The 23,302-nt window shown below is 44.1% G+C and overlaps 1 protein-coding gene across 1 annotated transcript in view; it reads left to right on the top strand.

Annotated features, from left to right (window-relative positions):
* LOC134342516 (monocarboxylate transporter 10-like) overlaps positions 1 to 23,302 on the top strand; it is a 90,514-nt gene that overhangs the window by 26,360 nt on the left and 40,852 nt on the right. Inside the window, exon 2 of the mRNA XM_063040753.1 lies at positions 23,220 to 23,302. This exon is cut by the window's right edge and continues 62 nt beyond it. Within this exon, the coding sequence (XP_062896823.1) occupies positions 23,220 to 23,302 (83 nt within the window). The remainder of the gene's footprint in view (positions 1 to 23,219) is intronic.

Here is a 23,302-nt window from a genome sequence, read left to right as displayed (position 1 = left end):
CATTGAGTATTTTAAAAGTGGAAATTGATAGGTTCTTGGTTAGTCAGGGCATCAAAGATTACTAGAAGGTGGGAGAATGGGGGTTAAGGGATACTAAGTCAGCCATGATGGAGTGGCAGATCAGGCTTGATGGGCCAAATGGCCTAATTCTGCTCCTCTGACTTAATTTAAATTCTGCTTTGACTGATTATATCGAATGCTCATTAAATTCCCAATCTGCAACTGTCAGAGGGGCTCAGAAGAGAAGAAGATAGAAAATTTGTAATTTTTAAAATTTTCTGTATTGGGCACGTGGCCAAGTGGTTAAGGCATTCATCTAGTGATCTGAAGGTCGCTAATTCGAGCCTCAGCTGTGGCAACATGTTTGTGTCCTTGAGCAAGGCACTTAACCACAAATTGCTCTAGTGTCTGTGCGAGGAATGGCCCCTCACACAGCCTTCCAATCTGCGCCTTGTAAGGCACGGAAATGCCCAACGCAGGCCTCTCATGGTCTGAGTCAACATTCCCTCCTCCTCCTGTTATTTTCTGTAAATTCTGAATACAAGTTTAAGGGAAAATAAAACTTTTCTGGAGAATCTGTCTGTCTTGATGGAGTTTGTGGACACATTAAAGTACAATATCTGCCCTATTACAGTTTCTATCTATCCTTCTCTAACCTGATTTTGTGCAATGTTTGCATTTTGTCTGTCAGGCGGTTGCCCAGTTTCTCTTCCCTTGAGGAACCGACACCAGGTCTTGTTTGCACACAGCTGCTGCTGTGGCCAATTGCTGAGTTTGGTGAACAGAAGCCTAATCATATAGGCAGTTCAGTGCTGCTGACTGTTTGAAAAGTATGGTCTTATTTTCCAAAATATATATCTCATCTGTTTTTTGAATTGATGTTTTCTGAAGTATAGCTCGTGGTATGATATGCAGGAGACCTTCTCCTATCAGTGGCCATATGCAAGACTTCGAGTTCAAATGCTAATAGTTACTTGTTTACTTTGGCTTCAAAGTAACATATTTTCATTGGATTATATAATATATGTTTGGTTTGCACAATTCCTTTCCACGCTTGCAAGTGCAAGGCCAGTCTTTACTGCCCTCAAACTGAATGACTTAGTAGTAAAGAGGCAACCCCTTTGCTGTAACAACTGCAGAAACTAGAATGTGGAGCAGCATCTGTGGGAGGAAAGGAATTGTTGATGCCTTCGGTTTCAACCCAGCATGTCGACAATTTCTTCCACAGATGCTGCTTGACTGAGTTCATCCAGCATGTCATTTGTTGCTCCGTTGCTCTGCGCCAAAGGCCAAGACAACTTTATAAAACTCCGTCCGCCAGAGAAAGCAGGATCTCCCAGTGGCCACACATTTTAATTCCACATCCCATTCCCATTCTGATATGTCTATCCACGGCCTCCTCTACTGTCAAGATGAAGCCACACTCAGGTTGGAGGAACAACACCTTATATTCCGTCTGGGTAGCCTCCAACCTGATGGCATGAACATTGACTTCTCAAACTTCCGCTAATGCCCTACCTCCCCCTCGTACCCCATCCGTTATTTATTTATATTATTATTTTTTCTCTCTTTTTCTCCCGCTGTCTCTCTGACTATACCCCTTGCCCATCCTCCGGGACTCCCCCCCCCTCCCCCTTTCCTTCTCCCTAGGCCTCCTGTCCCATGATCCTCTCATATCCCTTTTGCCAATCAACTGTCCAGCTCTTGGCTCCATCCCTCCCCCTCCTGTCTTCTCCTATCATTTCAGATCACCCCTCCCTCTCCCACTTTCAAATCTCTTACTAGTTCTTCTTTCAGTTAGTCCTGACGAAGGGTTTCAGACCGAAACGTTGACTGTACCTCTTCTTAGAGATGCTGCCTGGCCTGCTGCGTTCACCAGCAACTTTGAGTGTTGCTTGAATTTCCAGCATCTGCAGATTTCCTCGTGTTTATAAAACTCTGGCTAGGCCACATCTGGAGTATTTCGTACATCTCAGGCTGCCCCTCTATAGGAAAGATGTTGAGGCTCTGCAGAGGGTAGCAGACATCCCACCTCTCCCGGAAGTTCCGGGAGTCTCCCGCAAATTAATAGCGGCTCCCTGATGCCCGCAAATTATATACAATGTCCCGGAAATTGATTTTTTTGAGAACGAGTGTGAGAGAGAGCGAGCTCAAGAGAAAGAAAGCAAGAGCGAGAGAGAGAGCAAGAATGAGAAAGCAAGCGCGCGAGAGAGCGTGAGAGAGCGACCACGAGAGAGAGGGAGAGGGAGATAGAGCGCGCGCTCGCCATGGCAGAGTGTTCCAAAAAAAGAAAATATAAAACGTACGTCACCCCAGACTACACTGAAGTGTACCCCTGCCTAATAGGGGTCAAAATAATGACAGTGTTGCTCGCTACACTGTTTGCAACAGTGACTTTTCTATTGCCCATGGTGGGTTAAGACTGTAAAAGACATGTTGAGGTGAGTTTAACAGGTGTCATTTGTTCATTAGCATAGCTAACGTTATTTAAACTAGCTGGCTAGCTGCTAAGGAGCTACTCCTTTGCAGACATCCCACCTCTCCCGGAAGTTCCGGGATTCTCCCGCAAATTGATGGTGCTACATCCCTGAAATGAGTTTTTGCAGGGTGGAATGTCTGGGGTAGAGAAAAGGCTTAGCAGGATGCTGTCTGGTTTAGAGGGCAAGTGCTATCATGAGAGGCTGAATAAACTTGGGTTGTTTCCTTTGGAGTGATGGAGTCTGAGGTTTAAAAGATTGTGAGAACTGTAGATAGACAGCATCTTTTTCCCAGGGTAGAAATGACTTGCATTGAAGGTGGGTGGGGGGGGGGTTGGTTCAAAGGGGACGTGAGGGGGTCGTTTCGTTTTACTTGGGGTTGTGGATACCTGGAATCCACTTTCTAGTACGGTGATGGAGGGTTTTAAGGCACATGAATGTGAGAGAGCTTGAGGTATATGGACATTGTGTAGGTAGGCGGGACTGGTTTCTAGAGGTTTTTGATTTGTTATTTAGCTGGTTCAGCACAATACTGTGTTCCTGTGCTGTACTGTTCGACAGGACATTATCCTCGTGGTCATATTTGCTGAGGCTGTCTTTTATAACAGCTTCAGTTGGTTAACTCAGTTTGCACGTTCCTTGTTCATTTCCCAAGGAGTCTCGTGTCACAGGCATCACATTCTGTGTTTTAGACATACCATACAAGGAACTACACCAGGCAGTTCCACCCAACGCTATGTTTGGTTGTCTGTCATTGAATGAATTTTTTTAAAAGGGTATGATTTTCTTTTATTGGCAAACAGCCCATTCTGACTCATTGACCAAGTTAGTTTAAACCTTTTGGTTTATTTCCACTTCCTGTGACGATTTTCATGTTTGCTTTTGAAATGGGTGTAATGTTTGAAAAGCATTTGGCTCAAAGGATAAGGAGGATCTCACTGAAATCTTCTGAATACTGGGAGGCCTGGAGTTGGCATGAAGAGGATGTTTCCATGAGTAGGAGAGTTTGGGATTCAAGGGCAGGCACAGTGTCAGAATCAAAATTCAGATGGGGAGTAATTTCTTTAGACAGAGGGTGGTGAAACTATGGAACTTGTAGCCGCAGAGGGTAGTGGAGGGTATATTTAAGGCAGAGATTGATAGATTCTTGATTGATAAAAAGGTTTTAGGGTTATGGGGAGAAGGTGGGCAAAAGATGTTTGGGGGAGGGGAATCGCCATAATTGAATGGGGGGTCGGCTTCTGGGCTGAATGGTTTAATTGTACTCCTGTGTCTTATGGTGTAATAGAAAAAAAAGCAGGTTAAAGTTGCATGGAGTCATGCCAAGGTTTTGTGGGGGACTGCAGTGAAGTATTTATGGTTTCCACCTTCATTCAGACTTGCTTTCTTCCACAATTGTTTTTAGTTTTGTAACTGTTTTCAAACATGTTACTTTCAAGTATCGCTTTCTAAATTAATATGGTAAATTAAGTAAAGTAAATTATTTGTTCCTCAAAGGCTATGATTTATTTGACATTCAAAGAGCCCAGCATAAACCCCCTTGACAGATGTACAAGTTGAAACAAGGTCTCATCAATGTTAAAATGTTACAGAAATATTTCTGGTGTTTGTCCATTAATTTTCAGATTAATTGAATTATTTTTTGAAATTTACTGATTTAGAATTGAGCTCTACATCTGGGAGATATTCTTCAGTCAGTGACGTACTCTCCTCAAGTCTACTCCTCAATTGCCATCTATACATTGCAAATGATAAACATAAACACACGAGGTTCTGCAGATACTGGGAATCCTGAGTAACACACACAGTGCTGGAGGAACTCAGCAGCTCGGGTAGCATCTATGGAGCTGAATAAACAGTCGATGTTTTGGGCTGTTTGTGTTGCAAATGATGAACTTGTAGCATTCTGCCATTTCACATCCCTCTGCTGCCTTGCTCCTGCTCGTCCTGCTCGTATGCATCTTTTCCAGTTCTATAGACTGGTCCTCCAATTCCTGACCTTCCAGACCATCCTATTCCCCCTTCCTCAACCTCCCTCCTCCTCCCCCCCACCCCCATTTCACCCTTTCTTCTCGGGTAGTCCCTCAAGGTCGGAGATGACTTGAGAATGTATTTGTTTCTTCAATGCATCTGGTAATTTGCCATTAGTCTCTTGAGAATTCAGGCATACAAATGATTTGTGAAGTCTGCTGAAGTAATTGGGTCCTCATTAATGAGGACATTGTGCTGGGGGAGAGCACTGACATTGCTTTCATGTTTCTGGCCAGTGGAGATTCTACGGATGCAGAATTGCCAGCACCTCTCCAGTGCTTTAAGGCATCTGCTGTGGGGGAATCGATGCCTTGGAAGCCTATGGGTGGGAAGGGAAACACCACTGCATGGTAGAACATGTGATTTGATTCGTATGGGGAAAAAACCCAATCCCCTAGAAGGGAAAATACTACAAAAAGTAGGATACAGCCCATTCCATGACAGGTGAAGCCCTCCCTACCACTGAGCATATCTACAAGCGGTGCTGTTGTGAGAAAGCAGCACCCATGATCCAGGACCCTATTCACTGTTGTGAGAAAGCAGCACCCATGATCCAGGACCCTATTCACTGTTGTGAGAAAGCAGCACCCATGATCCAGGACCCTATTCACTGCTGCCATCAGGAAAGTGGTACAGGAGCCTCAGGATTTACACCACCAGGTTCTGGAATAGTTGTTACTCCTTGAACCAGAGTATATAACTTCACTCACCTCCAACTCTGAACTGATTCCACACACAATGACTCCACACTACCAAGGACTCGTGTTTTCTGTTTATTATTTATTTGTTGTTGTTATTTTTGGTTTGTTTACTTTTTGCATTTGCACAAACGGTTGAGCAGTTTTTGATCGTCTCTTTTGTGTTTCTTTTTGTATTTACTTGAATGCCCACAAAAAAATTAAATCTTTGGGTTGTATATGGTGACATCTGAATATGTAGTGTATCTATCTGTAAGTGTATGTGGGTGCTTAATTGTACCATGTTTGAAATCAGTTGCAAAAGTAACAAAGCTAAAAGCTAGTTCTGGAAGTAGTAAATCTACGTTGTACTTTGGCCACTGGTGACGAAAGGACTGGGACCTTTCAGGAGGTCAACCCTCTTGATGGTTTGTAAACACGGGGAGGAGAAAAACCACAGAGGGATTTGAAAGCCATATAACAAGCAACACAATACTTAACCCAGTGCCACTATAGGCCATCAAGTACATGAAGATGCATTTTTGATATTGTAGTTTGTGATGTCCGCTGTGAGGGTATACTTACTATAGGGGGTAAATGTAATTACATCTTTTTTTTTAGTGGTCTCTATGAAGAAGCTAATGTGCTTTTTTTTGAATCAATACTTTTAATGATCTGAAATGAGAGGGGAATTGTCACTTGGCACATGAGATGGCCTTCTGGAGGTCATATCTGGACCTCTGGTACTTTCCTGGATCGCAGGTCTCGAATGCCACTGACCTGGACCTCAGCAGATTGTGAATCTCTTGTTTCATCCAGAACTTCTGGTTGGGGAAAGACTGAATGCTTTTGTGTGTTGACACACTTGTCCACAACTGTTTTTATAAAGTCTGTAACAACCGTTACATATTCATTCAGGTCGTCAGAGTCCTTGAATGTGTCTCAGTCTACTGACTCCTAGCAAACCCATAGTTGCTCCTCTGTCTTCCTTGACTTGACCACTTCTTTGATATCCTTGGCTCCAGTGCCCTTCTCTTTGGTCTGCCTACATGCAGGTAGGAAGAGGCCAACCAAATGATCAGATTTCCCAAAATGCAGTTGAGGAATAGAACAGCAGGTATTCTTTTGATGGTGGCCAAGTGTTCTGGATCCTCTGCAGAGGATGTACTGATGGTAGTTGGGCAGAGTTTTCTTCAAGCTAGCCTGGTTTGAAGTCCCTGGCAAGGATGTGGGAGGTGCCAAGGTGGCCCATTTCTTGTTTAATCCTGTCACACAATCCATGGCGTGCTCGCTTGATATCTGCTTTGGCGCGATATGTAAACTGCAGCCTGGATCACAGCAGAGAACTCTAAGTGTGGGTTGTTCCCAAGTTCAGAAATACAGCTGGTGCTGTCCTTTCGGTGGGGTTGTCACCTGTTCATTTTCACATTAAATGTAAGCTTGGATCTTTGTCAATGACTATTTTTAATGACCATCTGTTTTAATAACCGTAACACCACATAAAATTGCTGAAATTAATCATCACCTGTAGATATTTGGGATGGGACAGGTGCATCTGCTGTAAAGGCATTAAATAACACAAAAGATGGACGCAAAGTTGTAATTATGATTTTCTTTGAACAACTATCACTTTCCGGGCTAGAGTCTTCACCTTCAAAAATCTTACTGGCTTTTGCAAGCTTTTAAATAATTTAAATAGAGCCAGTAAAATTTGAATAAGAACCAGGAGTTGGTGTAGCCCGTCTGGGGTGACATGTGCAGCTCAGCTATGTTTGATCCTGACCCTGGGTTCTCTTTGTGGGGTATGCAGGTTCTTCTGTGACCAGCAACACACACAAAACATGCTGGTGAACGCAGCTGGCCAGGCAGCATCTCCAGGAAGAGGTACAGTCGACGTTTTGGGCCGAGACCCTTCGTCAGGACTAACTGAAAGAAGAGATAGTAAGAGATTTGAAAGTGGGACCCCTATCACCTGTGAGTCGGCTATCACCCCAGCAGGCTGACTGGCCTGCTGCGTTCACCAGCATTTTTTGTGTGTGTTGCTTGAAATTCCAGCATCTGCCGATTTCCTCCTGTTTGCGCTTCTGTGACCATGTGGGTTTCATCTGAAAAACTTGCTAGTTGGTTAATGACTGCTGTAAATTACTCCTCAGTGTAGGTAAGTGAGGAAAGGTACAATGTGGAATGGATGGCCTTGTGAAAGAAAATATGTTGTAAAGAAAAGGCAGCTCTGGTGTGACACTAGATCCCTGAAGCGGGCCTTTGTCAGGGAAGGTACGGCTCACAAAACCGCTGTAGACTGATAATGTTTCATTCATAGCTTGAGAACATCATGAGGACGTGATAAAGGACTATTCAAAACAGGTTTCTTATTTTGCAGTAAATTTGACTGTTTCCATCTCTTGCTCCAGAAGTGGGAGTGGTTCTGGTATACTGGATTCAAACCTACATTTAGAGCATTGTCAGAACTCTTATCTTATAGGCCCAAGAGCATTCCACAAGTTGTCTCTAAAACGCTGCCCTTTCTGCAACAGAATATCTAACTTATCAAGAAGGGCAGAATTTTAGGTTCTCCTTCCAAATTTGTGTACCTCAGTTAAAAGCCCCACAATTGGCTTAATTAATCACAAGAACAACAGTTTCTCTTGCACCACTCACGTCAATCACCTTGAGGAGAAACTGAAGAAAATTCAGTTGTGTTTCATCAGTGGTCAAAAGAATCTACAGCGGCAGGAAGTCAAGAATAAAACTATTGCGCTGGAAATATTCAGCTGGTGAGGCCACATCGGTGAGAAAAGGAAGAGTTTTAAGGTCTTGGGCGTTGTCTTTTTTTTCTTTTACGTTTCCAACTTACTGTTCTAATTGTATGTAGCAGAAGCACAAGGTAGCGGTCGCTGGATCTGTATAAGTTCCAAGGCACCTGAGCCACCAAGCACCAGACTAGTTCAGATGGCACTCCACCACCTGTTGCTCAACTACTGTTAGCCACCATACTCTCACTGGCTTACAATGAGGAATGTTGTCAAAATGTTTTTTTAAAGCCATTTACTGTAGCTGAAAACGTTTTCCAGAGCTATTTTTGTACCCCTGGTTCCTTCTGCAAGAGCAGTGTTCACAAAGTGAAGTCTTGCTAGATGTATTTGCTGAGACTACTGTCGGAGAGCTGGGTACGTTGTCAACCCCCTCACTCACCTTGGAGTCGGTGCCGAGAGGATCCACTCGGTTTTTCTCCCTCTGCCCCCCCCCCCCCCAGTAATTCCTGATCGGAAGGTGTTTTGGCTCCTGAGGAAAGGTTCAGTGGATTGTGTCAGTAGAAGAATGAAATGATTTCATTGAAACAGAAGATTTTGTGGGAGCTAGACAAGATGGATGCTGTAAAGTATCTTTTTGTTTTATGGGAAATAAGGTCACTTATTTAAGTGAGAAGGAACATCTCCTCTCCAAGGGTGTATAGTTTCATCCCAGAAAACTGTAGAGGTAGAATGAACCTTCAGTGAAAATACACATTTTTGGACGGTGGAGAAATCATGCAGGAAGGTACTATTGAAGCCAATGACAATGACAGAGGAAAGCAGGCTTGAAGGGCTAATGACATTGGTAATAAAGACTTCATGCCTTCTGGGACATTCCAGTGTGTCACAGCAAATGACACTCTTCAAAAGGTTAAGAAACCTAGCAACCAGTTTGGAGGGGGCAAAATCTCAATGTTTGCAATTAACGTTTAGGATCACAGGCAGAACAGGAATATATTTCTGCAAAATTGCCTCATTCATGACCCAAAAAAAAAATTTCTTTTGTACCTCATCGGAACTACAGTTTGGAGAGCCACGGTAGTGTAGCAGTTAGCGTGGCGCTATTGCAGCTTGGGGTGTTGGAGTTCGGAGTTCAATCCCAGCATCCTCTGCAAGGAGTTTGTGCGTTCTCCCCGTGGAATGCGTGGGTTTCCTCCGGGCTCTCCATTTTCTATTCATAGTCCAAAGATGTACCAGCTCGTAGGTTAACTTTCCTTCCCCACCTGACTCTTTCGGCCAATCACCTCCTCACCGGGACCCACTTATTACTTCTCATCAATAGCCCTAAAGCCGCCCTCACCTCTGTATACCAGCACACTCTCCTGTTCTCTCAGACCAAATGAAACGTGTTTTTCATACGAACTGTTCACTTCCCTCCCTAAATGCTGAGTTCCAGCAGTATCTTGTTTTATTCCAGATTCCAGCTCCTGCAGCCTTTAGTCTTTCAGCATTTTAAACAAATCCCCGATTGACCCTTTGCAGGGATATCAGAATATTCTGTCCCACAGAAGCAGCCCAGTGATCACTTATTATTGGGTACAGTCTGAACACTGAACCAGGCCAGGTTTCCAATTTGCTTGTATGTAGATGCACAAATCAGATTGCTCTTTTGTTTGAGCAAGGCTTATTTTTAGCATGATAGTCATGATAATTATTTATGTGATATATTACTTAACTAATTAGTCTTCGAATACTAACCAGTCCACCGATTCAAAGCAGTCACAGAGGACCTCACCTGTTTCCTCCGTCCAACGCGACGCTACTTTTGACACCGTGACCTCCTGCTTGCCGCTAATCAAATATCGCTGTGATGATTGTACATTCTGGTATCAATTGTTTGGCGACAATAAAGTATAAAGTAAAGGTGATCAAATTGCCACACTAAATCACGGCATGTAATAAGAGTTGGAAACTGGCCCTGTTACCCAACCTGTTCATTCCGACCAAGATGAATTCCTGAGCCAGTACCCTCTAAACCTCATATTCATGTACCTGTCCACATGTTTTAATTGAACTCTGGAAGTTCAGACTTGATAGCAACATTCTGCATGAATTTTTAAAATTTATTTCCTCTCACGTTAAACCTCTTATTCAGACTCCCTTGCCCTGGGGTAACAGACTGTGACCATTCACCTTATCTACACTCCATGATTTTATATACTTCCTTCAAAGTCATCTCTCACCCTCCTGACCCGATAATAGTGTACTGTCTCATTCTGGTGACCCCTTTATAAATGGGATATGGAGGCTTTGGAAAGGGTACAGGCTAGGATAACCAGGGTGCTGCGGGGTGAGCTGAGACCTGATAGAACAGGCCATTCAGCCCACAGTGTTGTGCTAAGCCAACTAAAAAACAAATCAAAAACACCCAAACACAACTCCCTTCTATCTGCACAAGGTCCATATTCCTCCACCTTCCTCACATCCATTTGCCCATCTAAATGTGTCTCAAAAGCCTCTAATGTATTTGCCTCTACCACCATACCAGGCAGTGCATTCCAGGTGTCCACCCCTCTCTGAGTATTAAAAAAAACTTGCCCCTCACATCCCCTTTGATCCTACCCCCTCTCATCTTCAATCCTAGGATCAGTTACATCTGTCTATGCCTCGTACACCTCTATCAGATCTCCCCTCAGCCTTTGCTGATCCGAGAAAACAACCCAAGTTTGTCCAGCCTCTCGTGATAACACATGCTCTCCAAGCCAGGCAGCATCCTGGTCAACCTCTTCTGCACCCTCTCCAAAGCCTCAACATCTGCCCTATAGTGGGGCGGCTAGAACTATGTGCAATACTGCAGATGTGGCCTAACCAGAGTTTTGTAAAGTTGCAACACAACCTCTGACTTTTGAGCTCAATGATCGACTAATAGAAGTAAGCATTCCATAAGCCTTCGTAAGCACCTTATCAACTCGTGTAGCCACTTTCAAAGAGCTGTGATCTTGGACCCCAAGATCTCTCTGCTCAGCAACACTTCTAAGGACCTTGCCCTTAAAAGAACCAAGGTGCAACACCTCACAATTTGATGGTCAACCTTGCAGGCATTGGTCAATCTTTATCCCTGGGTAAAGGAAAGGAAAGGTACATCGCATTCGGAGTTTCTCTGGTTAGTGGACGATTTCCCTCCATGCCTCTCTGACGCAGTCGGGGGTGGGGGGGTGGTGGGGAACTGTGTACGAGGCAAGTTACAGCAGTGGTTTGCCATTGCCTTCTGCCGGGTGAGTTTCCAAAGAGATCACCAGCTCGTAACCCAGCACGGATGGAAAGTGTGCAGGGGAGCCGGCTGGATTCGAACTCTGGACCTTTCGTCCCGAAGTCCGGCACTGATGCCACTACGCCACCTGGGTAGAAATATAAAACTCTAGAGGACCTGTATTTCAGATGGGGGATGGGTAGGGGGTGGCAGGAGGCAAATTTGATTCACAGTGATGGGTAAGTGGGTGCCTGAGCCTGACTCAGACCACTGAGTGGATGGTCATTGATGAAACGGGTCCAAAGAACCAAACGGCCAACTCCTGCTTCTACTTTCTTTAAGGTTAGCTCTTACTTAACTATGTCTGGCATTGCGGTAAAGTCCAAGTGGGTTGAAATTGAGGAACTGCTTTAGATATATTGGCAAGGATGTCAATAGTTGAACCAGCACACAGGTAATAAATCTGAGATTGTTGGAAACTTCCACTGATATATTAATAAGTAACAGCAACAGATTTTCAGTTAGTCCTATTAACTGTCTCTGTAATAAACCATCCTTGCATCGAACATTTCTTTAAGTGCTTTTGTAACATGTGGTGAAGGATACTCTTGAAATGGGAACTTTAAGCTGGATGGAAACTCAAAAGGATCACTTAAATTTGATGTCTTTTGGTCTGAATGTGGAGCAGTGATACTGGTAAACAGTGTCCCCGGGACTTTGACCAACATGATAACAAGAAGGAAGTCTGTTTATAGATTAAACCAGCCCATGGCTCCAGAATCAAGTTGGCATGAGATGTGCATGCCCATCCCTTCCCACGTCCCCTTCTCTTTTGCCCCCCCGCCCCTTTCTCCTCTGCCCCCCCGCCCCCGCAAGGACTGCAGAGCTGCAAATTATTTGCAGAACTGCCTGTCCTTCAATTGGAAACTGCACTACACCCTGCTTGCCCATGTCAGTCTTCTCATCAGCTATTAGGATGTCACAATTCAGTCCTTGGGTTAACATGTCAAGATCACCCGTTCTTTGTTTTAAATATTGGCTTAGGAAAGGTTTTAGCTCTGGAATTCAGAAAAGGTAACCGACAAACCTGGACACTGAAAATAATTCGGAAGATGTGTATCTCAGGTGGTCGTTAGTTGAGTTATTCTCCGATCTTGGCAATTTACTTGCAAACGTTTCGTCACCACGCAAGGAGACATCGTCAGTGCGCTGTGTCCTCTGAATGTTTGGCCTTTTAGATTAGATTAGATTAGATTATGAGGACACGCAGTCCTCTTTTATGTTTATCGGTCTGTTGGTTGGGGCAAACTCAAGAGACCATTGAATCCTGGTCCAGATCACCTTGGCTGGTGTACAGCCCTTGGAGAGTAGGACTCTGCTCTGTAGCTGTTTCAGTTCTATGGATGTGCTTGTGTCTGTTGTCGGACGTCTCCACACATTTACCTCCCATTTAAGGTTGATATGAATGTGCACAGATGTACGAAACTGATGCACAGTAATGTGAAGGAATTGTGCATTAATTTCTAAACCGCCACCCCCTGTGCTCTGCCTTAGTTTTATTTCAGGAGAATGTTTCAACTTCAACAGACTCCACCCTTTTATGCCTTTCAGTCACCCTTTCTCTTCCCTTTTCAGCCCTGTGATTAGCTGAGTTGATGCATCTACTGGTCCCATGAATCTGTGTTGCCCCCAGTTTCAACCGAGAGTCCCAATCATACAACTCAGAAACAGACCTTCTAGCCCCCTGAGTCTGTACCACCACCCGTTACACTCACTGCAATTCGATCTCCTTTATTCTCTGCCCCAGCAACCAACCCAGATTCTAGTGCAAGGGGCAGTTTGCAATGGCTAGTTTATCTACATACCCTCAACGTCTGTGGGAGGTTGGGAGAAACCATGAGGAGCTGATGTGTGTGGTGAGGGGGTGTAGGTTGCAGGAAAACGAGTGAACGACCCTATGAGTCAGCACAGAATTGATGGGCCAAAGTAGCCTCCTTTGTATGGAAGTAGCTATCTCCAAACTGTTGCTTTGGACTGTCCTTGCTCACTTTCTCCTGAATGCGGTCACTGAGAGATGTCTGTTCAGGGTGGAACCATACCTTGCTCAGGAAGCCTCAAGAGGGTCCTGGCTGTCCGATTTGAAGATGCAAATTTCCTAGTATTGATTAAATCGTAGGTCCTGGGAGCCATTCCATTTTCCTCTTAAACCAGGGGTTCCTGAAGTTTTATACATTGACCCCTTCCATTAACTGGGGGGGGGGAGGGTCTGTGGCCTCCAGGTTGGGGAACCCCTGTCATCTAACCGTGAACAATAGACCCAGTGTATCTTAGTTGGTTAGGACTTGCCATCCCTTGTGTTCTGGGTGGATGTTTGAAATGGTTCAGTTGATGCGGACAGTGGGTGAAAGGAGGTTGATAAGAGGAGGGGACAAGAGTTGCAGTGAGAGGTTATGAGAGGGGAATTGTCAACTCCCTGAGGAACGGAGTGGAAGAGGAGGGGCTGGGATTGGGTGAGGGCTGAGGGAGGTTGGGAATGGAGGGGACAGGGGAGGAAGAAGGGATGTGGTGGAGGAGGGTGATGAGAGTTCAGGGTCAGTTTGAGGAGGTTTGTGATGGTGGAGGAGGGTGATGGGAGTGGTCAGTTTGAGGAGGGGTAGATGTGAAGGGAGGGCTGACATGGGACGTGATGGGAGCGGAGGGAACGGCGGAGACAAGGAATTGCTCCGTGCACTGGCCGTCTTGGAGGCCACGAAATGAATCTGAGGTGGAGAGTGGTCAAAATGGCTTTTGAAGGCAATAAGGTGGTGAAAGGAGAGAAGGAGTCAAGCAACAGGCGAAGGTGGAACTTTCACACCTTGAGTGTTGTCATTGAGCTAGATGAGGTGGAAACACCCCCCCCACCCCTCCACAGCCATACGTAGATAGCTAACACGGACAGACGCTTGCAATTACTGAACAGCGTGGAAGCGTGGCTTTCCTTGAGTTGCCATGGTAACATCAGGAGACTGCAAAACATCAGGCCTGCTGCTGTGTGCCTCGTGCCTCTATTTAAAAAGCAGTTTTAAAAAAAAATTGTCCGTGGGCAATGATTTCTTGTTTTCCCCGGCAGCAGAGTATGGGTTTTGTGTGAGAGTTTTATCTGCCAGATCAGCACTTGTGTGCTGTACACTTGGTTCCAGACTCTGATGGTTTAGGAATCTGCGCTGTACTCAGCCCTTGTAACTCAAGTTGCACAAAAGGCATTGTCTACTTGAGTGATGTACTGTCGACCTAATTGCCTTTATTGCTCCGTAGCCTTCTGTGCAAGCCAAAGAAGTTTTGGCACTTCCCAAACTACATCATGTTTAAATTTAGAAAAAGTTAAGAAGTGTCATTTTTGGTCCTTCGGTTAAATTTGAAGAGACTTGGAAGCCATTTATTCAACATTTCCATATGATGTAACTTGACCTTTTCCTAATCCTTCTTATTAACTTAAAATATATGAATAGAGGAGTGGAGTTGACGACATTATTGAATGTAATCGATTTAAGATATTGGTCCAGCCTTGTTTTGTTCCGTTTCCTTTCTTTTTGGGTTTAGTATTTAGTTTTATTTTTTGTTTTTCTTTGGAATATTCTTCTTTTTATTTCTTTTTTCTTTATGATTAACTATATTAAGAGTTTGGAAGTCTATTACACCTGTATTATTTGAAGTCTTTTTTGTACATGTTTATCAGCAATAAGATAATTCCAAATCTCTTTGTATCAATATTGTTATTCTGTTTATCATTTTGGAAAATTAATAAAAAGATTTAAAAAGAAAAGAAGTTTTAGCACGGAGGGAATTCAGTAAGCCCATAAGCTTGCACTAGCTTCCCAATACATGTTGCTAATTACCCTTTGACCTCTCTGCTAAGCTTTACAATGCCTCAGGTTGGCATTACTAATACATAAATGCAAGTCTTCTATCCTAATGCAGGTTTCACACTGGAATGATGCGCTTCTCATGCTATTGTCTGTGTTCTCTCCCTTAATTTCCCCTAATAAAAAGTTCCACTATTTTTCCAACACAAGTCTACTTTCTCTAACTACATTCTATTCTGCGTTCCGTTTGTGCTAACTCAGCCTAACTATGATTTGCAATGATTATGGGTTGCATGATCTGCATGTAAAGCAAAAACTTATCTCTGTGACAATATCAATTGTCCTGGAGGATAGTTTTATAATGGAATGTAAAATATTATGCGGCTCAAACATGTAAACTTTTCCAAACGTGCTCTGTTCATGGCTGGTTTTCCAGCCAGCAAATTTCCATTTGCAAAGTTGGTGCACTGTAGGAAAGCGTAATCTGTACAGTAGTTCAAATATCCAGGGCTTGTTGCGATGGGTTTCCTCTGGGCACGCCGATTTCCTCCCACGATCCAAAGAGCTACCAGTTGGTAGATTATCCTATGATTAGGTGATTTTTTTTTTTCATTTTTAATAAGTGCCATTAATGCCCACTGAATGTTCCACAGACAAATACGATGAACTGTTGACACTGTTGCAATGTGCTGGCATCCCCAGAGAGAGGTGCACGACGGTGCTCTTAGCCCTGGAATCTGAAGTAAGTTTGTGCCAGCCGTGTTTTTGAGAGCCACCCTGGCTTGTATCCCCGTCCTCTGCGGATGCAGCCGTATCTCCTGTGTCATGAATACTCGCAAGAACTTGAGCTGTGTGGGGCTGAGCGAGTGCTGTGGTCACTCAGTGCTGTGATGTAGCCAACAGGCAGCAAGTGAGAATAAAAGGGGTCTTTTCTGGTTGGCTCCCAGTAACCAGTGGTGTTTCTCAGGGGTCAGTACTTTTCGCATTGTTAGAAAATGGAATTGATGACTGGCAGAGTTTGTGGATGATTCGAAGATGGGTAGTGCTGTGGATGCAGTGTGATGGACTTGGACAAGTTGGAAGAATGGACAAAATGTGGCAGATGGAATACAGTATTGGGAAACATATGATAATGCATTTTGGTAAAAGGAACCATAGTGCAGACTATTATCTAAATGGGGTGAAAATTCAAACATCAAAAGTCCTTGTGCAAGACTCCCAGCAGGTTAATTCACAGGTTGAGTCTGTGGTAAAGGAGGCAAATGCAATGTTGGCATTTATTTCAGGGGGAACAGAATATAAATAGCAGGAGATAATGATGAAGCTTTTTAAGACTAGGCTGCACTTGGAATATTGTCAATAATTTTGGGCCCCTTATCTCAGAAAGGATGTACTGTTGCTGGAGAGAGTCCAGAGGAGGTTCATGAGGATGATTCCGGGAATGAAGGGGTGTTAACGCACCTATGAGGTGTGTGTGTTTGGCAGCTTTGGGCCTGTACTCACTGGAATTTAAAGGAATGCCGGGGGAATCTCATTGAAACCTACCGAAAGTTGAGAGGTCTAGATAAGGTGGACGTGGAGAGGATGTTTCCTCCGGTGGGGGTATCTGGAACTAGAGGACACAGCCTCAGAACTGAGGTGCCACCTTTTCGAACAGAAGTAAGGAAGATTTTGTTTTTTAGCCAAAGAGTGGTGATCCGTGGAATGCTCTGCCTTAGACTGCAGTTGAGGCCAAGTCCATGGTTACATTTAAAGCGGAAGCTGATAAATCCCTGACTGGTCGGGGCATCAAGGGATATGATGAGAGGGCAGGTGTGTGAGGTTGAATGGGATCCGGGATCAGCCATGATGAAATGGCGGAGCAGATTCGATGGGCTGAACGGCCTATTTCTGCTCCTGTGTCTTATGGTCTTAGACCGCATCACAGCCTACAAAAGTATGTGAGGGGCATTGCTAGGACTAGCAGGGAAAACTTGAGTCTGCACGAATGTCAGTGTCTCACATCATCCCTTGTTGGAAATGATGGAATCTGCCAAATCTCTCTTTGGGTGCATACACCTTCCCCTGGAGATTTCTCCATGATGTTGGGTGCCGCCAGCTTGGACACTTGAAGTATTTGCATTTATTTACTACTAAGGAACGTTTGTTTGGCTGGGACGGGTCACACTGGAAAGCATCACTCTTGTCGGGTGAACAAAGTCATTGGAGAGATGTGGTTGGTAGTTATGAAAAGTAATCAATGCACCATGCTCTCAAATAAGCTGAGAACCTTTTGGAGTCCATGAGAAAGACCATGATGTCTGCTTAAACCAACGCTACACAACATTTAAAAACGCAAACACAAGGAAATCTGCAGATGCTGGAATTTCAAGCAACACGCATAAAAGTTGCTGGTGAACGCAACAGGCCAGGCAGCATCTATAGGAAGAGGTACAGTCAACGTTTCGGGCCGAGACCCTTCGTCAGGAAACAATATTTTATGTGCTGAAGATCAAAGGACAATTCCATATTTACAATGCATCCACAATGGTCCTTTCAAGTACACACAAACTTTGCACCTACACCGCAGACACCCAAATAACAAATTAAAATCAGCATTGTCGGGTCTTTCAATTAACTGTAGTATCTTCCAATTAACTTGGTTCACAGTTGTATTGAACCCATTGCTCAGAGATGCATTTTCGATTTAACCCACAGTTGGTGGTGGCTGAAGTCAGTTGCTGAAATTATTTGCCATACCTGCTAACCCCTCCCAAAAATTGCTCTAACAATCATGAAGCATTGTGCAGCATAGCCAGGATTACTGTAAATGTGTTAGAGTAACTGGTGGCAAAGTGAAAGTTATGTCAGCACAATAAAGTAATTTGGAGCTCAGTTATCTTGCCAACAAATGGGTTCTATAATCTCTGGATAGGATATATGAGCCTTGTTTCGAGTGTAGGCCACGTAATTTGTATCAAATCTCAATAGATGGGCAAAGTCTGTAATGGATTTGATAACGATTTCTGTTCACAGGTAAAAGCAGATAACCAAGTGGCTGACTACTTACTAAGCACTTAAATGTTGGGTAGTTTCAGCCATACTGCTCTGCCCTCAGAGGGGAATTGGGACCCTCTAGAGAGGAGGGCAGAGCTCAGTCAAATCTAGACCCTCTGATATTAAGGCCTGTTTTCATGAATTGATATCTTTTTTAAAAAACGACCTTCAAATTTAAGAAAAATGATCATATGGCTTTCATTGTGCTGCTCAGTCTACACATTTGAATGGACCTTGTACACAGTAAAGACAAACTCGATTTCTCAGTCTGCCTGGTACTTTATTTATTTACTTACCTGCATTGCATTTCCATGGTAACTAACGCTATATTCTGCACTCTGCTACTGCATTTCCCTTTGTGCTGCCACTTGGGCACTTGTGTTAGAAGCGATCGGTCTGGCTGGCACGCAAGCAAATGCTCTTCACTCGGTGTGCGACAACAATAAACCAATTATGTTGCCAATTGCATCAAGTCAGTACATTTTTTGTATAAATTAACAATACCACTTGTAACCTCTTCGAATATGCAGATCCTATTGCATAATTCCATCCCAGAGTAGTTGTGAACCCTGAACAATCTGGAATATATTGTAATATTCTCTTTAGTTCCTCTTCCATATTTTATTTTATTTAAGGTGGAGTGGGCCCTTGGAGCCGCTCCCTCAGGCAGCCCTGATCAACCCTAGCCAATCACAGGACAGTTTACAGTGACCAGTTAACCTACCCAGTACGTCTTTGGGCTGTGGGAGGAACCCATGGCGGGGAGGAACCCAAGCGTTCCACGGGGTACATACTCTTTACAGGACGGAGCCGGAATTAAACTCTGAACTCCAGAGTGCCCTGATCTGAAATAAAAGAAGAAGAAAGCCCTTAACTCCGAGTGGCGTCATCGGGACGTTGTCATGACCAGGCTTTCTTATTTTTACAAGGCTGAGTTGCTAGCTCGACGCTCAACCCAGCACTGATGGAAAGCGTGCAAGGCAGCCGGCTGGATTCGAACTCGGGAGCCTTCGCTCCGAAGTCCGGCGCTGATGCCACTACGCCACCAGCCGGCTCTGATCTGAACTAGCGCCCCACTAACTGCGACATTTGTACACGTGTGTAAGTGTCCCCACCTGTCATGCTGCTTTCAGTTCAACAAGGAGGGTTTTTTCCAAAAAAAAGTTAACAGTAACACATCTAACTGAGCTCTAGTGACCCAAGTTCAATCCTGGCCTCCAGTGGCATCTGCAGGGAATTCATATGTTCTCCTGGTGACTGTGTGGGTGTCCATGTGTCAGATGTTTGTAACCTGCAAAAGACTAGAATCTGGGAATTTAAACTGGTAGTGTTTTAGTAATATGATAGAAAAGTCTTACTGTGCATATGAAGTAGATTTGCCAGTTTCTGATTGTTGTGACACTGGACCAATAATCCAGAACTCGGGGTTAAAAATCCAGGGTTAAAAGTCCAAATAGTAGCACAAAAAATTTGGATAATTTAAATCCAGCAAATGAGATCATCTGGAGTAATGATGGACATTGAACCCACTTTTGTGCTGATTTAAGAATCTGTCCAGTTCTCATTTCTTGTATGAGCAATGACTGTTGTTGATTTCCATGAAATTCCATAAGTGGAGTTATGAATCTGATCCTGTTAACAGACAGAAAAGCAGATAGTGGTTCTCTTACACACGGGCACTTGTTTTGGACGGCCATGATTCAGTCCACAACACGTGGCTTTTAAGTTCTGTCTATCCTGTGTTCCGATGTATTTAAGAGCAGATTGCAAACTGCTTCCTTGTGTTAATATGTTCTGTAGATGCAAATGTTTATTCCTTTCATCCTCCACCCCTCAAATGGAAGCAATATTCCACCTTTAAATCAGCAGCATTTATGCAAACACTGTCTCTCACCCTTGCACTTGGTAATAGCCTTTAATTGGCTTGAGTTTTACTTGAGGTAGATTGGCACTTTAAAATGTGTGGACTCGGAGCCCAAGGTTTTGCAGAAAGCAAGGTTGTTTGGAAAGCTGTGAGAGGCTTTTTTTCACTTGCTTGTGTACCTTGGCACCGACTTCTGAATCTCAGAATCAGGTTTATCAACGGGATGTGACGTGAAATTTGTTAACTTAGCAGCAGCAGTTCAATGCAATACATAATATAGAAGAGAAAAAATAAATAAATAAATAAATTAAAAAAATAATTAACAAGAAATCACACTACGTATATTGAATAGATTTAGAAAAATGCAAAAAACATAAATGCTGTATATTTTAAAAAGAAATGAGTGAGTGTTCACAGATTCAATGTCCATTTAGGAATCGGATGGCAGAGGGGAAGAAGCTGTTCCTGAATCGCTGAGTGTGTGCCTTCAGGCTTCTGTACATCCTATCTGATGGTAACAGTGAGAAAAGGGCATGTCCTGGGTGCTGGAGGTCCTTAATATGGACGCTGCCTTTCTGAGACACCGCTTCTCGAAGATGTCCTGGGTACTTTGTAGGCTAGTACCCAAGATGGAGCTGACTAAATTTACAAACCTTTGCAGCTTCTTTCGGTCCTGTGCAGTAGCCCCCCACACCAGACAGTGATGCATCCTGTCAGAATGCTCTCCATGGTACATCTGTGGAAGTTTTTGTGTGTATTTGTTGACATACCAAATCTCTTCAAACTCCTAATGAAGTATAGTCACTGTCTTGCCTTCTTTATAACTACATTGATGTGTTGGGACGAGGTTAGATCCTCAGAGATCTTGACACCCAGGAACTTGAAGCTGCTCACTCTCTCGACTTCTGATCCCTCTATGAGGATTGGTATGTGTTCCTTCGTCTTACCCTTCCTGAAGTTGACAGCCAGCTCTTTCATCTTACTGACATTGAGTGCCGGGTTGTTGCTGTGGCACCACTCCACTAGCTGGCATATCTCAATCCTGTATGTCCTCTCATCACCACCTGAGATTCTACCAACAATGGTTGCATCATCAGCAAATTTATAGATGGTATTTGAGCTATGCCTAGCCACACAGTCTTGTGTATATAGAGAGTAGAGCAGTGGGCTAAGCACACACCCCCGAGGTGCATCAGTGTTAATCTGCTGGTTGCTTAAAAACCTAAACAGTAGTGCATCAGCTGCTCCACTGGCCATCACCCAGACCAATGGCTGAGATTGAACCTGAACCAACCTTGCTCTGCATAAGACATGCAGATCCCGTGGATATCACAGAGATATCACCTTTGATGTCACCTTTGACATCACCCCTCTGCCAAGAGCAATGTCTCTACTTCAATTTCGGACAAGTTAAGATATTGCCAGTTTAAAGTCTCCCCGACATATCCAAGGCACTGTTCCTACCTTAGAAACATCAGCCATGTTGTTGCTGCCTGACCTGCTGAATGCTTAGTTTTTCTTCTCTTTATTTTACAATTCCAGCATTTTTCATTGATTTGGGTGGTGCTTCTCCAAGGCAGGATGTCAGGAGATATGTTAGACCATTGACTGGTGGAAGGAGGAACCCAGACCTGAAATCCATCAGCAGATTGGTTGGGGAGGGAGTTGCAGGATTTGTGTCCGGGGTTAGTGATGGAAGAGGGATGCATTTCTGAGTGAGGGTAGCGTATGAGGAATCTGCAGGTGGTCGTCTTCTACCATGCACACTTTCCTTGTCCTTCAAGGTGACTGGGGGTGCAGGCTTACTTGGAGCCTGATAACTGAGCCTTGTATCGGATTTTCCCATTATATAGCTCCTTAGAACTTATGAGATGAAAGACCTATGATCGCCCAAGTCATATGACATGGCGCATGATGATGGTAATATCTGGCGCAGAAGGTCTGAGCTCTGGCAACACTACAGTTGTCAAACTTCATTTGTAATCTACCTGAATTTCAGGTATTTTATTATGGCATTTCTTTTACAGCTGCATCACTTTTTCCCCTCCCCTTTAAAAACTATAGCTTTCTAAAATCAGATTGAGCCTCGGTCAACCTCGGTATTAACAAAACCCAGCCAAAGGGGGCGGGGTGTGTGTTTGTGTGTGTGGTGAGTTCTGAACTCAATGTGACACATCAGTGGGTTTTGTCAGGTGCCATTTTGTTTCAGTGTGTCTGTGGGAGGCGTTTATTTGGGCTTAATGTTTACTCTGTTTGCACACTCTTGTTTGCATGCTTCCCGGAGTGTTTCTGGATGCAAAACTGAACATTCTGTTCAGGGAGCCTGTCGCCAGATACCGATGGAAACTTGCAGCTGAGCCAAAAGCTGCAACTTGACTCTGGATCAACAAGCTTAACTTGCTCAGCTGGACTAGTGTTCTCCCCCTTCCTTCCCCGTCTTCAGCCCAAGCGTCAACTGGTTATTCTTTTCCATAGACGCCTACTGACATGCTGAGTTTTCTCTGCATTTTGTGTGTTGCTTTGGATTTCCAGCATCTGCAGAATATTTCGTGTTTATGGTCTTGACCCACTCTGTTGCCGCTGCTTCTGATGTGGGCCGCGCACATGGGGACCAAAATGGGAGGGTAGTGTACAGCACAGCCCAACCAGTTTTATCCATTCTGCCCAGCCCAGAATCCTTCTGAGTGACCCGTGGGGTCGGTGATGGGAATAGCCATTTCAGACTGCTCTCAGGGTGGCCTCCGCTGGTCAGGTACACCTTACTGAGGTGGGGAGTGGGGCCAGAATTGGGAACACTTCCACCCAGTGGAGGCCTACGGTTTCATTATGGAGCTAGGAGCATTGATTCTGGAAGCCAGCAAAGACAAATTCCACCTGATCCCTTTCCTTCCGAGTTGAGTTAGTGTTGCCTTCACCACAACTCCTTGCCTTCTGACAGAACTACATAACCCTGTTGCACAACCCATCTGTTTTTCAGTAGACCTGGCTATGTACTATACAGAAATTTTCAGAAGCTTTTCTCAGGTCCCTTTTTCTCCTAGTCAGAGCATACAGTCAATATTTTAACCTTCCCCTCTGCCATCAGATTTCTGAATGAGCAAAGAACCAACCTACAAAACACTGCCTCAATATTTTAGGCTCGCTTTTTGCACTATTCATTTAATTTTTTAAAATATTTATATTTCTTTTTGTAATTTGTAGTATTTTGTGTATTGCACTGTACTACTGCCTCAAAACAGCAGAAGAATTGAAGCTGATGAAGGAGAGGCAGTTCTATGCATTAACTGTTTTTTGTCTTCCTTTTGCACAGCATGGGTAGGCTCGGTGTCCGTGGGAATGATTTTCCTCTGCGCCCCCATTGTGAGTGTTTTTACCGACTTGTTTGGGTGCAGG

Source organism: Mobula hypostoma, chromosome 2, assembly GCF_963921235.1.
Source record: "Mobula hypostoma chromosome 2, sMobHyp1.1, whole genome shotgun sequence".
Classification (NCBI taxonomy): domain Eukaryota; kingdom Metazoa; phylum Chordata; class Chondrichthyes; order Myliobatiformes; family Myliobatidae; genus Mobula; species Mobula hypostoma.
The sequence above is the reverse complement of the archived record's forward strand: the minus strand, read 5'-3'. Positions and strand labels throughout refer to the sequence as shown.